This window comes from Aphanomyces astaci (genome assembly GCF_000520075.1).
Source record: "Aphanomyces astaci strain APO3 unplaced genomic scaffold supercont1.129, whole genome shotgun sequence".
NCBI classification, from domain to species: Eukaryota; Oomycota; class Saprolegniomycetes; order Saprolegniales; family Verrucalvaceae; genus Aphanomyces; species Aphanomyces astaci.
The window spans coordinates 80,714-93,217 of NW_009798392.1; the positions used below are offsets into that span (position 1 = coordinate 80,714).

At 50.1% G+C, this 12,504-nt stretch overlaps 4 protein-coding genes across 9 annotated transcripts; 1 reads left to right on the plus strand and 3 right to left on the minus strand.

The window, feature by feature from the left end:
* Positions 1 to 86: 86 nt before the first annotated feature.
* On the minus strand, positions 87 to 2,901 carry H257_17982 (hypothetical protein; the record flags this gene model as incomplete). Its single annotated transcript, XM_009846967.1, has 4 exons — positions 2,665 to 2,901; positions 2,515 to 2,617; positions 151 to 2,456; positions 87 to 98 (listed from the first exon to the last, which is right to left on the minus strand). Exons 1-4 carry the CDS (start codon positions 2,875 to 2,877, stop codon positions 87 to 89), a joined length of 2,634 nt encoding a protein of 877 aa, XP_009845269.1. The 5' UTR covers positions 2,878 to 2,901.
* A 525-nt stretch (positions 2,902 to 3,426) lies between these two features.
* Positions 3,427 to 4,126, plus strand: H257_17983 (hypothetical protein). 3 transcript variants are annotated; one of them, XM_009846970.1, is made up of 3 exons: positions 3,427 to 3,881; positions 3,936 to 3,961; positions 4,006 to 4,126. In XM_009846970.1, the coding sequence occupies exon 1, from the start codon at positions 3,442 to 3,444 to the stop codon at positions 3,859 to 3,861; it is 420 nt and encodes a 139-aa protein (XP_009845272.1). In that variant the 5' UTR covers positions 3,427 to 3,441; the 3' UTR covers positions 3,862 to 3,881; positions 3,936 to 3,961; positions 4,006 to 4,126. The 3 variants fall into 3 exon arrangements, with proteins under 3 accessions (XP_009845272.1, XP_009845270.1, XP_009845271.1); XM_009846968.1 differs by having other exon boundaries at positions 3,427 to 3,961; XM_009846969.1 differs by having other exon boundaries at positions 3,936 to 4,126.
* A 98-nt stretch (positions 4,127 to 4,224) lies between these two features.
* On the minus strand, positions 4,225 to 6,712 carry H257_17984 (hypothetical protein). The gene is made up of 9 exons (XM_009846971.1): positions 6,422 to 6,712; positions 6,212 to 6,366; positions 5,799 to 6,166; positions 5,611 to 5,757; positions 5,462 to 5,558; positions 5,176 to 5,399; positions 4,692 to 5,110; positions 4,505 to 4,631; positions 4,225 to 4,439 (listed from the first exon to the last, which is right to left on the minus strand). Exons 1-9 carry the CDS (start codon positions 6,687 to 6,689, stop codon positions 4,427 to 4,429), a joined length of 1,818 nt encoding a protein of 605 aa, XP_009845273.1. The 5' UTR covers positions 6,690 to 6,712; the 3' UTR covers positions 4,225 to 4,426.
* Positions 6,713 to 7,459: 747 nt separating this feature from the next.
* On the minus strand, positions 7,460 to 10,426 carry H257_17985 (hypothetical protein). 4 transcript variants are annotated; one of them, XM_009846972.1, is made up of 9 exons: positions 10,259 to 10,426; positions 10,167 to 10,214; positions 10,019 to 10,110; positions 9,885 to 9,963; positions 9,339 to 9,827; positions 8,901 to 9,050; positions 8,367 to 8,847; positions 7,766 to 8,009; positions 7,460 to 7,702 (listed from the first exon to the last, which is right to left on the minus strand). In XM_009846972.1, the coding sequence occupies exons 1-9, from the start codon at positions 10,408 to 10,410 to the stop codon at positions 7,503 to 7,505; spliced, it is 1,935 nt and encodes a 644-aa protein (XP_009845274.1). In that variant the 5' UTR covers positions 10,411 to 10,426; the 3' UTR covers positions 7,460 to 7,502. The 4 variants fall into 4 exon arrangements, with proteins under 4 accessions (XP_009845274.1, XP_009845275.1, XP_009845277.1 ...); XM_009846973.1 differs by having other exon boundaries at positions 7,460 to 7,721; XM_009846975.1 differs by having other exon boundaries at positions 7,766 to 8,088.
* Between the last annotated feature and the right edge of the window lie 2,078 nt (positions 10,427 to 12,504).

Below are 12,504 nucleotides of genomic sequence, written 5' to 3' on the forward strand. Positions count from 1 at the left end.
GACAATACATGCCATCTCGTTTGTGTGAAAATATATACTAGTATATATATATGTGACGTGGTCCACACAGTGTGGTGATGACGATGTCACAGACCCGACTAATACCCCATAGAACCAATATATATATATATATATATATATATTGCATACCGTTTGCATACACAAGATGGCGGCCAAGGCGCGGCGGTGCTGCCGTTGGGCTAGACATCGGCGCCACAGGCTTTGAATCAGCACGACAAACTCGCCATATCGTTTCGCCAGCTGCGCTTCCACATACTGAATCGCCGTTCGTCGGAAAAATACCTTGGTCTCGCCCACTTGCAGAGACGATGACGAAGACGACGCTGTGCTCGATGGTTTGGCATGCGGAAGTCCCGCGGACGGATCACCGTCGTGGCCATCCAGCCGGAGCGTCTGCACCAACAGCGCGGCGAGGGTCGCGGCGGCGGCTCGGCGTTCGGGGGGCGTCGACGCCAGTTCATCTCCGCACGTGTCCGGAATGTGCTTGAGCATCCCCCCCGGGGTGAGCGGTCGATATCGCTTGACAAACTGGGCGTGGGTGATCCGGACGGGGAACCCCGCGCGGTTGACGCGCACTGCTTCGAGGACGCCGCCGGCCTCGAGCTGGTCGCAGATGCGGCGGAAGTCAAACACAGTGGGTTTATTCTTATCGTTCGGTTTCAGACATCGCACGTATGCGCACTGGGTGTGCTGGACCGTGTCCATGAGCTGTTTGAGCTGCCGTCGGAACGTGCTGCCGACGCTGGCGGATGCTTTCGAGATGGCCATCGACGACGGCGATGGCTTCAAGATGCCGCCCCGCGTCGACCTAGCCGCGCTGGGCGAATCGGCTTTGCTGCTGCTTATAGTTCGCAGAAACCCAAAAGATGAGTGGCGCACCAAGGCGGCGATTTCCGCATGCAGCGTATCCTTGTTCTTATCACAGAAGCCGAATGTGTGATACGAGACCCATCCTGCGTAGTGGTGGATGGCAAACATGTGGTTGGCGCGATCGGCATGGCTCGCCCGAAAGAAGCTCGACGGACACGCCAGATCTAGGGTCTTGGTGGTGTGCCGTTTGGTGGCTTTTCGGGCAAAGTTTTCGTCGCTGCCTTGGGGCACGATGCATTCTTCGTCTAGCATGTGGAACAACCCCATGGGTTTCTTCTCGAGCAAGTCCAGGCACGGCTGGTTATCGGGGAAGTTGATAAAGCTCCACTGAATGCGCTCCCGTTCATATGTGACTTGCTCTTGGCGAAGCACAGTTGCATTGAAGTGATGCTGCAGGGTTTCATTCGCATAGTTGATACACAGCTGCTCAAACGAGTTGGTTGACAGGTCTTCGAACCCAAAGATGTCGAGCACGCCAATAAACCCCGCGAGGTCGCCGTCGCCGTCGTGGTCGATCGTACTGTTGATGCGACCCACGAGGTACTCAAATAGCTTCCCATATACGTACCTTGCCAGCGCATCTCGGTGTTGCTCTGCTACTTCGGGAAGAAGACCCAGCGTATACCATTCATCCCGCGCTTGGATTTTCCGCGTGGTGAGGGCCACCTCGAGCGCATGCCGGTCCACGCCAAAGAAGGCGGTTACATGGAGCTCCGCGGCGGCGCTCGTCGGGTCACTCGACGCCAGCATGGACCCCTCTTCATGGTGTACGTTGTGGGGGGGGGCGTGGAATCTGAGGTTGCCAACATGGAGGACGTTTGCCAGCGTGTACAAGACGTTGTGCTGGTCTTGGTCGTCAAACTGCATCGTGTCGAATGCTTCGCGTAGGCATTCAAATTGGTCCTTATCGCTCACGCCGTCCTTGCGCACGACGCAGTCGCTTTGGTTGAGGTAGTAAAAGTACGCGGGGGGGTACGTTAAGCCCCATTTTGTTTTCCGATCGTCATCCAGCCCCGCCAAGAGTTCGTAGAATACGTGGTAGTTGCGCTCCTTTGGGGCTTGGCTGGTCACTCGAACTGTTTCAAGGAGATATGTCTGGATGCCGGCGCCGATAAGCAGCCCCCGATGGCTACTGAACTGCATCTGGATGAACTTGCCGAACCGACTCGAGTTGTCATTGCGGATCGTCCGCGCGTTCCCAAATGCTTCCAAGATCGGAGATGACGACAGCACCTGGGACATGACGTCGCTCTGGTTGATGTTGATATTGCACATGCTTTGGCTTTGGGACACGGCCGCGAGGTACTTCATGATGAACTTGGTGGTCTCGGTCTTGCCTGCGCCAGACTCGCCGCTCACGAGGATGCTCTGGTTCTGCGGTCGGCCCGTGAGCGGTGCCGTGAGCGATCGGAAGGCGGTGTCCGCGACCCCAAATACATGCGGCGGCACCGTCGATTCCTCGTCCCCCAACGCTTGGAGCATGCCATGACGGATGTACGTGCGAATCAACTTGTCGCTGTAGATGCCGAGATCTTGGAACGGATTCACGGCCAAGAGAATCTCGCCTAAACTCATCCATGGGAATGTACGAACGTGGATGGATGACAATTCTATGAGACATACCCGTGAGGGTGTAGATTTCGTTTTGCTTGAATCGTTCGTTCAGGGTGTGGCAGATGCCAGGTTCGTGCAAGTTGGGCAGGCGAATCAAGTCGTCCACCAAGTCCTAGTTGTGCATCATGCCCATGCAACTGAAGTGTATGGATGATGTACCATGTCGGCACTGTTGGCGAGCTTGACCGTGTCGTCTGTGCCATCTTCAACTTTGGCGACATCGACTTGGCGGGATTCGACGCCACCGCGCGCATACTCGTAGGTGATGTCGACATGCGCCCCGTCGCCGGCATCGTCCTTCTTCACATGGCGGATCGAAGCTTGGATCCACTCGTCCTTGCTCTTGACCCAGATGCCGACGCCAACCTCCATCGCACAGTGCTGACAACACACGAGGTGCATATACTCGTGCCCGATTTGATTGGGTCGTATGACGGATTGTCGAAAACGAGCCAATCAGAATGCGATACACCTGGCCTCTCACCCAATTTTTATAAATCGGTTTCAAGTCGCATACAAAGAACGTGTTTGTAATTTATTTTATTATGGGGGCACCGTTTCACATGAAATTTCAAGTACTCGATGGGTATTACGCACACAACTTGCAACGCTCTGGACCTGTAGACACTGAAGAACGCTATCGCTCAATTGGGTGGTCCGCAGCCTCTGTCGTCATGGGGATACTGCGATACTGTATACCTTTACCACCCCACCACCAGGTTTTGCTTTTCTCGACTTTGCACTAAGCAGCGCGATCAAACTTTACCGAAGAATCATGAAAACGGTTTCTCATTGGTCGACAATATGACCTTTTATGGAAACGGCAAGTTCAAACAAACTGTCTATATTTAATACTAGTACCGTGGAATATCAAATCATAGAGTTGTCACAGATTGGGGTCGCTTTGCATTAAGATATTCCATTTGAAAGCAGCCGATGCGACTCTACTTTGTCGTGATGATGATGGCGGCGGCGGCCGCGGTGGGACTTGCATCCGTGGAGGGATCGTTAGTGCATGACCGTAATGTGGGAGGTTTCCGACAAGTGGACCCTGATGACGACAACAAGGGCGACTTCTTCACCGCCACGTCGGACAAGGCGCACTATTCGAGCTCCAACGACCCGTTTGTGTGCGTGACGTCCTTTGACAAGGTGCTCCAGCAAGTGGTGTCGGGCATAAACTACCAATTCCACGTGCACGGATGCGCTGTGGATGCTCCATCCAAGGCCAAGGCGGACTGTACCTGCGGAGATCGACCCATCCAAAAGTTCGTCATCGAAGTGTACGCACAAGCGTGGACCCAGACGTACAAGGTGACCAAGGTGTCGACTGTTCCCCAGCGCCATGAGTTGTAGCAAGCGTCCTTCGGCAATGGGTTCGTCATTGTGTGTTGGAGAGATATGGCATTTAACTTCGCTTTGCAATCTAGTCCATGAATCGTGGCCCAATACAGTAGTACGTACTCCTTCGTCCCCATGATCTTTCAAACCCACGACTAGGACGAATTCACGCCACTCGACATGACAAACGACGCTCGACACGTGATGTGGATTCATGATGCGATGAATAAGACAAATACTCGTCTAATCTCCCTATTAATAGCACTAATTTACCCATCGACATGTTATTAATACTATATCTTTGCGGCCAAACGACGTTATAGTATTATTGTTGGCAATAGTACCTCTATAACTGCATACGAATAAGACAAGTACTATTACTTCTCACAGTCACTTGTCACCTGTTTATTACTTCAACGCAACATGGTAACCTGCCTAACAGTATGTATATATTGAACCCAGCCGACGTTCAAGTGTCGTTGATTATACCGTCCTCTATCGTATACGAAATCGCATTTTAACGTACGAGATGATACTACTGAATGAGTGTCCGGGTGGTCGTAGTGATGCAAGGTCCCGCTTACAGCACTTCGCTACAGAGAACGGTCAGCATACGTTTCCACATACACATAATCATGAACAAGGCAGACAGACGTACTAAGCCGGGCCTCCGCCGCCTTCGGGCACGGTCCAGTTGATGTATTCTTGGGGCATTTTGATCGAGCAGCACTTGCAATGCACGCAGTTTTGCGCGTTGATGACCAATTGGGGCACTCCATTCGCCCCTACACATCGACTCGTGTCAACCACAGTTTGTTGCATCCCGTGAATCAAGATGGCCGTACCAGCTTCGCTGCCATCCGTGTACTCGTACACTTTGGCAGGGCAGAACCGCTGCTCGGGGCCGGCAAACACTGGAAAAGATTCCGTCGACGGCACGCCTTCCTTGCCAGCCTTGATGCGCAAATGTGACGGTTGGTCGGCGTGGTTGGTGCCGCTGCGTTGCAAGTTGGACAGCAAGTCGAACGTGAGCACACCATCCGGCTTGGGGTAATCGATGGGCATAAAGTCCTTGGCTGGTTTGGTTTTGGCCGAGTCGGGCTTGTCGTTGCCGAGCGTCCACGGCTCCAGGCCGTTGAGGATGAACGCGCTCAAGCCAGAGTACAACACGCCCGGAAGCGCGCCCCAGTGGAACGACTGGTGAGTGTTGCGCACCTTCTTGAGCTCTTCGTACACCCACGAGTCTTGAATCGCCGTTTCGTAGCTACAATATATATATATATATATATATATGTCAAACCAAACACGACTTGCTAGGCAGGCAGTCACCTTGAGATATCGACCACCGGCTCGGCTTGGTCAATCACACTCGACACTGCCACGGCCTCCAACCCCGTCGACGTCAGCGCCGCGTACGCGGCTTCGGCCGCCAACATGCCCGACTTCATGACCGTGTGTGAGCCCTTGATCTTGATGCTGTTGAGGAAACCCGCCGAGCATCCAATGAGCGCGCCACCGGGAAACGTGAGCTTTGGAATGGCATGGTACCCGCCCTAGATCAATCGATTGGTTCAGGATTGTTTGGTTCCAACACTTGAGTACACTGACGACGTACTTCGTTCAACACGCGCGCTCCATACGCAATGCATTCGCCGCCTTCCAAATGGCTGCGCACGGCAGGATGTGTTTTAAATCGCTGGAATTCCTCGTACCTAAGACAGTGCCGTTAACGTCGTTTTTGATTTCCCTCGTGTCCAAACTCACGGGTTCAAGTACGGATTTTCGTAATCCAAGCCCACAACAAGGCCAATTTGCACCAAGTCGTCGTCCATGTGGTACAGAAACGACCCGCCAAACGTCTTGTCCAGCAGCGACGACTGCAGCGGCCACCCCAATGTGTGCTGCACCAACCTACCTGGACCATCACTCTCTTGTTTCAAGAACGGAGGTACCCTGGAGAATGTTTGTCTTTCGGGATGCGCCACACTTCCTTGATGCCGAGACCGTACGTTTGAGGCTGCACATGTTGACGCAAGTTGAATTTCCCCATCACTTCTTCGCTGCACGACCCGCGGCAGCCCTCGCCAAACAACGTCACGCGGGCCCGTAGCTCCATGCCGCGGGCAAACGTTTCCTTTGGAGTACCATCCTTGTTGATCCCGACATCGCGCGTAGCAATTCCGCGCACGCCGCCGTCCTCGCGATACAACACCTCGGACGCTGAAAAGCCAGGGTAGATTTCCACACCCAATTCTTCGGCTTGGGCACCCAACCACCGCGTCAACTTGCCCAAACTGATGACATAATTGCCGTGGTTGTGCTAGATGCATGTATATAAGTCGCATGACACTCTAATGTACTGCACCTGTTGAGGAGGCAGCAAGAAATTCGGAAGCTTCCACGATCCATCCTTGGAAATGATGAGGAACCGATCGTCGGACACGGGGGTGTCGAGTGGCGCGCCTTTCTCCTTCCAGTCCGGGATCAATTCGTTCAATGCGCGCGGTTCAAACACGTTTCCTACACCATCGACGATACTAACTTGTCTCGTTCATGTTCGTCTTCGAGCATGTACCTGAGACTATGTGCGATCCAACTTCAGCGCCTTTTTCCACCACGCACACGGAAAGGTCCGTGCCTTTTTCAAGGCCAAGCTGCTTGATGCGAATCGCCGCTGACAAACTCGCTGGCCCGGCGCCGACAAGCAGCACGTCGTAGTCCATGCCTTCCCGAGGAGCGGAGAAGACATCGTCGCTGAAGTACCGCGATCGAACGATGCTTTGGAGCGCAGTTCGTCCGAGGAGCTTGGAGGAACCCGTGGCGGCGGCGCGGCGCAACAACATGGCTGTGCAATCGAAGATTTGAAAAACTGAAGTGGATATCCCGTCAACAGTTTCGTGTGGCGTGGGAGTGGGAGGTATCGAAGTTCGAAGATAGCATCGCTTGAAGATAGCAGAGCTTGAAGTTGGAAACCGTACTTCGAAGCAACAATTTCACTTGATGTTTCTATGCGTTGAGTACAGCTTCCAACTTAGATGAAAACTCAACTTCAATAGATGATCAGATAAATACTGTATCTATAATACTAGTATCAGTTATTACTGGTACAGTATGTACAATACGGTACTGCATTAGTATGAACAACGGTGCTACAGTACAACTGTACATATTTGTCGTTGACCTGCACCATGATATATACTAGTATAACGTTATCGTGAATATAATTATATTGCTCAACGTTACTTACTACTACGAGTACTACTGTATAAAAATGGAATAGTTAAATATATTGTTCAAATTTACAGTGTTAATTTCATTGGTGCATAGGTACGATAAATACCGGTACGTAGTCCTTTTTGGTATCGTGAGTTTCGTAAAACAAATCGCAGAAAAAGAGGTAAAAAAGTACTACTACGTACACGCCGCCGAATCACGAATCGACGCTATTGGGTAATCCAATTTTGAGTGGATTTGATTGGCTCTTACAGAAAGGACAACTCCACAATATTGAGTAAACAAACCACGCGAATTTTGGAAGTTTATAGCGAATTCACACTACTAGTACTTGGAATCACTTTTTCTAAAAATATCTACTTGGAACAGGCCCTTATGATTAATATTAGTTGATTGTTATCACGTAACATATGATATTACGATTATTTGAGGGTAAACTCGATCGGCCCCATGGCTACAATCTGCTTGAGCGCGTGTTCCATCAACTCTCGCGACGGGTACATGGGCAAGTCAATGCGGTTGAAGCACGAGTGGGCCAATGGGAGGCCGCCACGTACGTACGGAATCGCCTTGATCGAAAACGGGCACAGTACACCGTCGCTGCCCGTGAGGCCTTTGAAACCTGCATATACATAATATTCCTATCACAACGGATATTCAATCTTGACGATACATACATACATACCTTGAACAGGCACTCGAGTCGACCCCGTCGCGAATTGCAGGATCTTGGCTCGATCAGGCGACGCCATATTCTCCAATATATCCCAAAACCAGTACATTTTCATGCTGTGGTACTCAAAATCACGAAGTACGCTCGACGTGGCAGTAAACTGCTTCCAGTCTGCTACGTCGATCTCGGTCACGCCACACAATACCAGCTCGAGCTCTTTATGGTCAAACATGATCAAATAATGCTGCGGCAGGATCTACATAATCATTCCGAATTGTGCTGTTCAGTCATATTTGCCTACTACGTACATTTTAGGGGATTGATGAAATCGCCAACTAATCGAGAAAAGGAGTATGATTGGCTACAAAGAATGAAGGTTGCAATTTGATTGGCTAAAAAGATTGATTGATGCATTGAAGTCTTACAAAGATACCTCGTCAACTGAGTTTTATATGAAATGTCAAAGGTCCGGCGATTGTGAGGAAATTTACACACAATAATAAAACAATGAAACAAACCATTCAAATCACTTGGAATCCTCCCCACATTATTCATTCATAAGCTAATGAATATAAACTAAAACCACGTGAATAAGATAAATCATCATGTGTACCTCAAACAGCCCCGTGAGCAAACTCTGGAGCTGCAGTTGGATGCGATCGAACAAGAGGTACTGGAGCATACGCTGCACGTATTCCGCCTGGTTGGCGGCCGTGACCATGATATTCTGGCCATGCGGAACCAACTCGACGACATTTCCGCCTTCCACTGTCACGCTAAAGTCGAGGCACAGCCCGTCCACGTCCAATGTCGACTGGACGAACTTGAGACTCGTGTACATCTGCTTGTCCATGTACAGCATGTCAGTCATAGACAGCGGCGTGCCCAGGATCATCTTGAACAGCGGCACCGTCAAGTGGAACGGCAGCACCTGCTCGTCCAAGATGGATCGCGCCAGCAGCCGACCCACGGCGCGGAACTTTTCCAAATCCGACCGACATGTCGACGACGGGTTGAGCGTGTACCCGTACGAGTCGGTGGCCACAAATAGCCCCGCCGACGGCTCAAATACAGCCTGCGTGAACAACGTGTACCTACCCACCGTTCTTTTACCAATATTTGTATTTGGAAGAAATGATAATATTACCATTCTCGCTGCAACCCACCGGCATCGATGCCCGCTTCCCCGAGCAACTCGATGCGTGTTCGAGCACAAAGGTGTTGTGGGCCTAGAATCATCAGCAGTCCCATCGACTCTTGAAAAATGCGCTCGCGGTACACCTTGAGCTTTGCATACCTGTGTAAAACGATAATTAGAGTATAATATTGTCAAGTCGATATATTCGAAATTGGAGTGTTTGGGTGGTCAATCGAATGAGCAGAATTACCACAATCGGCACACAATCGAAGATCGACCAATCAAAACCCACAACACGAATCAAGTGGTCAATCAAATACACTCTTCCACCATTTGAACATCGAATTAGTATATGACTTGAATTAGTGTGCATATCGATAGATGTGGTGAATCAGCACAAAACTCCAAAGTTTGGACAATATATAGTTGGGATGAGGCTAACGGTACCCATAGTCCATGTTGGCTCGCAACAGTGACAACAATGCCAAGTACTTGACGGAAAACGACTCGTTGGTGAGGTCGTCCAGCTGACGAACCAGCCACGGCGACAGTGTCGTGGCCACCAGAGTACGCTGGGCACTGGTCATTGTCAGCGGTTCAAACGACAGCTCCACCCGCACTTGCTGGTCCGGACTACTCGACGGGACCTGCGCCGCCGCCTCTAACGACATCCGGCTAGCCAACAATGGCTCGAGCCCGTCGGTGGGTTTGGTCGATGGGGTAGATGGAGGGGGTTCATCGTCCACTACCACGTGAATGATCTGGTCGCCGACGTCCGCATAAATATTCGCCTCAGGCACCGTCGGCAGGGTCGATGTCACGATGAAGTACGTGTCGTCGCTTTTTGATTGGTTGGGGCCAAAAGGTTGGGTGAGTTGGGACCACACGATCTGCCCGCTGGCATCGTCGACAGTGCGTAGCCACTGCTTTCGCATCCTGTGGTGGCCATAACAACAGATGTATATACATACTAGAAGGAACGCCTTGTAGTACCTTGCGCTATGTTGGAGGGGCGTGAGGTCGTTTGGATGCAGGTACGCGGCGCCGACGGCCTCGTCCGACACGACCATCCCTAGGAAACAAACCAACGCTACACCCATCGTTTGTGGAGGGTCGTTAGAACGTACCAGGCTTTGTTTCGCACAACGCGCAGGCTTGGGCTTCGGCGATGTTGGCGAAGGAACACACGCCGCACTTCCACTTGTGTACTTGGGACATCCTACGCCGTAGCCACATGCATGACAAAGACACCACGCAGTCAGTTGTCTCTCGTACAATTCTTCAATGTCGTTGCGGTTCAGGCCGTAAAGGCCGCCGAGGAAGCTACGAAACCCAATTCAGTGCTGACAACGAACTTGCGTTCGTACTCCTCTTGCACGAGTGGGACGCGGCCGAAGAAGTTAGGGTCCACATGACTGCCGTTTTGCGCCATGATAATTCGTATGAAGGCGTATCCGATGCCCATGAATAGTAGGAGCATCGCCGCCCCTATGATCGCCGCATTGCTCGATTCAAACATCGCAGTGTCAGTGAGCAACCTGGCGAGTTATGCAAACATCTGGTCGACCACGTGGAAAAGTCCCTTAATACAGTAGTGTACCATTAGTATACCAGAATGCTACTACTTACTACGTAGTATTAATAGTAGTACATTCGTCGACAAGAGCCGTAGTAAACAAAACCAGTCTATTTCAGCGCTGATGTCGAAGCGCGTTGTGCTATCCCATGTGTCGACTGCAGAAATAGGTGGGGAATAGTTCTGTCGTCACTCTTGCAGAAGTAAGGCTCAGTATTGATTTAAGGATATAACCTGATGACGCTCTTGAGACGGTTCATTCATTTCCTTTGGTTAATGCACTGCGCAGCTAGCTCGCAGAGATGTTACCTGCAGTTTGGGGATGCAAAGCCGACGTTATTGGACGTTCCTGCTATGAAACTACGAGTTTATGATTCTCAACTTGGCAACCCGAAGTAGTCCCGTGAAGTCCATGCGACGGCTTGAAATCCACGCTTTTGATTGGTTCTTGATTACTCACCACTTCTCGCTTTTAAAGAAGCGAGAAGTTCTCATTTATCAGAACGAGGAAAAAACAAAATGGCTGACGAACACAGTATGAAACCTAACGTTATGGGAGAGTTAATACTGGTAGGATTTACGCTATTAATAGTAAGCTAGCTATACCAGCCCCACGAGATTAATTGTCTGTCCGAAGCCTCAATAATGTCACATAGTTTAATCAAGATGAAAATCTGAGGTCAAGATAATATTGCATAGTTAACATAGTTTAATCAAGATGAAAATCTAGGTCAAGATAATATTGCATAGTTAACTGTAAATCAAGATGAAAATAGAGGTCAATATAATCCCGCATACTTTAATCAATATCATATATTCGTCAAAAACTGAACGGTCAAAATATACCTTTGAGGGTCAACTCAAAGGTGTGAATTATCTGTTAACAGGATTTTCTCAGTGCAACACTAATTCAATTATCTGAACCAAACGCGAATGTCTATCACACCGGTAGGTACTCTCTGGCAGGTACTATACCCCTCAACACGAATGCGTTAGACGATCAATATTTTACCGAAAGCCGCGGCTGCAGGGAAATTTTTCGCAATTTTTATTTGATTAACGTAAATGACCAATTAATTGTGCACGGACCAATTGTTTGTGCACTCAAACCAACCAATCCGCAAGCAAGTATTCATCGCGGCAAAACCTCTCAAATACAATACCTCACTTGTCATTTGGCGCCAACATGGCACGTCCACGGTTCCGGTACAAACCTAAGGACTTGGACGATGCTGTTCGTCAAGTTCTTGGTGGTGCAAGTGGGAAACAAGTGTCTAAAACTACACACATTCCCTACAATACCCTTATGCTGCATGTTCGAGCGGAGAAGGCAGGAAAAGACCGTGCACGCCAGCGTCCAGGTCCAAAACCTGCACTGCCGACGAGCTGTGAAGACGACCTGGTGGCTTGGATCGCTGCCATGCAAGGAGATGGATACCCTCTGGATCGTCAAGCAATCATGATCAAGGCATCTCAGCTTGTGAGGAAAATTGACCCCTTCCACCAAAGACTCTCAAGTGGTTGGCTCAAGCGGTTTCGCCAACGCCACCCCATCTTGACCCGGCGAATGGCTCAAGTAATCAGCCACGCAAGAAACGCTGTTGATCCTGCTGGCGTTGAGCGCCTGCACAAGACTCTGGCCGAGACCATATCCAAGAATGGCATCACAGCCGAACGAATTTTCAACATGGACGAGACTGCGTTTACGTCACGCAAAAAGGGGAGTTCTGTGATTGCGCTGAAAGGATCTCAAAATGTGTGGGCTAAAGCAGTTTCTCCAAATTTTCACTTGTCAATTGTTGCATGTGCAAGTGCTTCTGGAAATATTTTGCCTCCATTATTTCTGTTTCCTGGTGACACAGTTGAGAAAATATTGAGTGCCGAGTGTTCTGTGAAAAATGCAACAATTTCTACTTCTCCAAAGGGTTTCATGAATGAAGACATTTTTACCGAATGGCTTAAACATTTTTCAAAAACAATTACTGTATCTCGCCCCGTGTTGTTGATTTTCGATGGCCTTGCATCCCATTATTCAAC

Bases quoted from the DNA above. Each gene is read 5' to 3' on its own strand.
- H257_17985 (XM_009846972.1), bottom strand. From the start codon at position 10,410: ATGTTTGAATCGAGCAATGCGGCGATCATAGGGGCGGCGATGCTCCTA. The intron at 8,848-8,900 runs GTAATATTATCA...AACGGTGGGTAG, and splicing joins GGTGGGTTGCAGCGAGAATG to GTACACGTTGTTCACGCAGG. The intron at 8,010-8,366 runs GTACACATGATG...ATGATTATGTAG, and splicing joins TGCTCACGGGGCTGTTTGAG to ATCCTGCCGCAGCATTATTT.
- H257_17983 (XM_009846968.1), top strand. From the start codon at position 3,442: ATGCGACTCTACTTTGTCGTGATGATGATGGCGGCGGCGGCCGCGGTG.
- H257_17984 (XM_009846971.1), bottom strand. From the start codon at position 6,689: ATGTTGTTGCGCCGCGCCGCCGCCACGGGTTCCTCCAAGCTCCTCGGA. The intron at 6,167-6,211 runs GTGCAGTACATT...ACATGCATCTAG, and splicing joins TCTTGCTGCCTCCTCAACAG to CACAACCACGGCAATTATGT. The intron at 5,111-5,175 runs GTGACTGCCTGC...TATATATTGTAG, and splicing joins CCGGTGGTCGATATCTCAAG to CTACGAAACGGCGATTCAAG.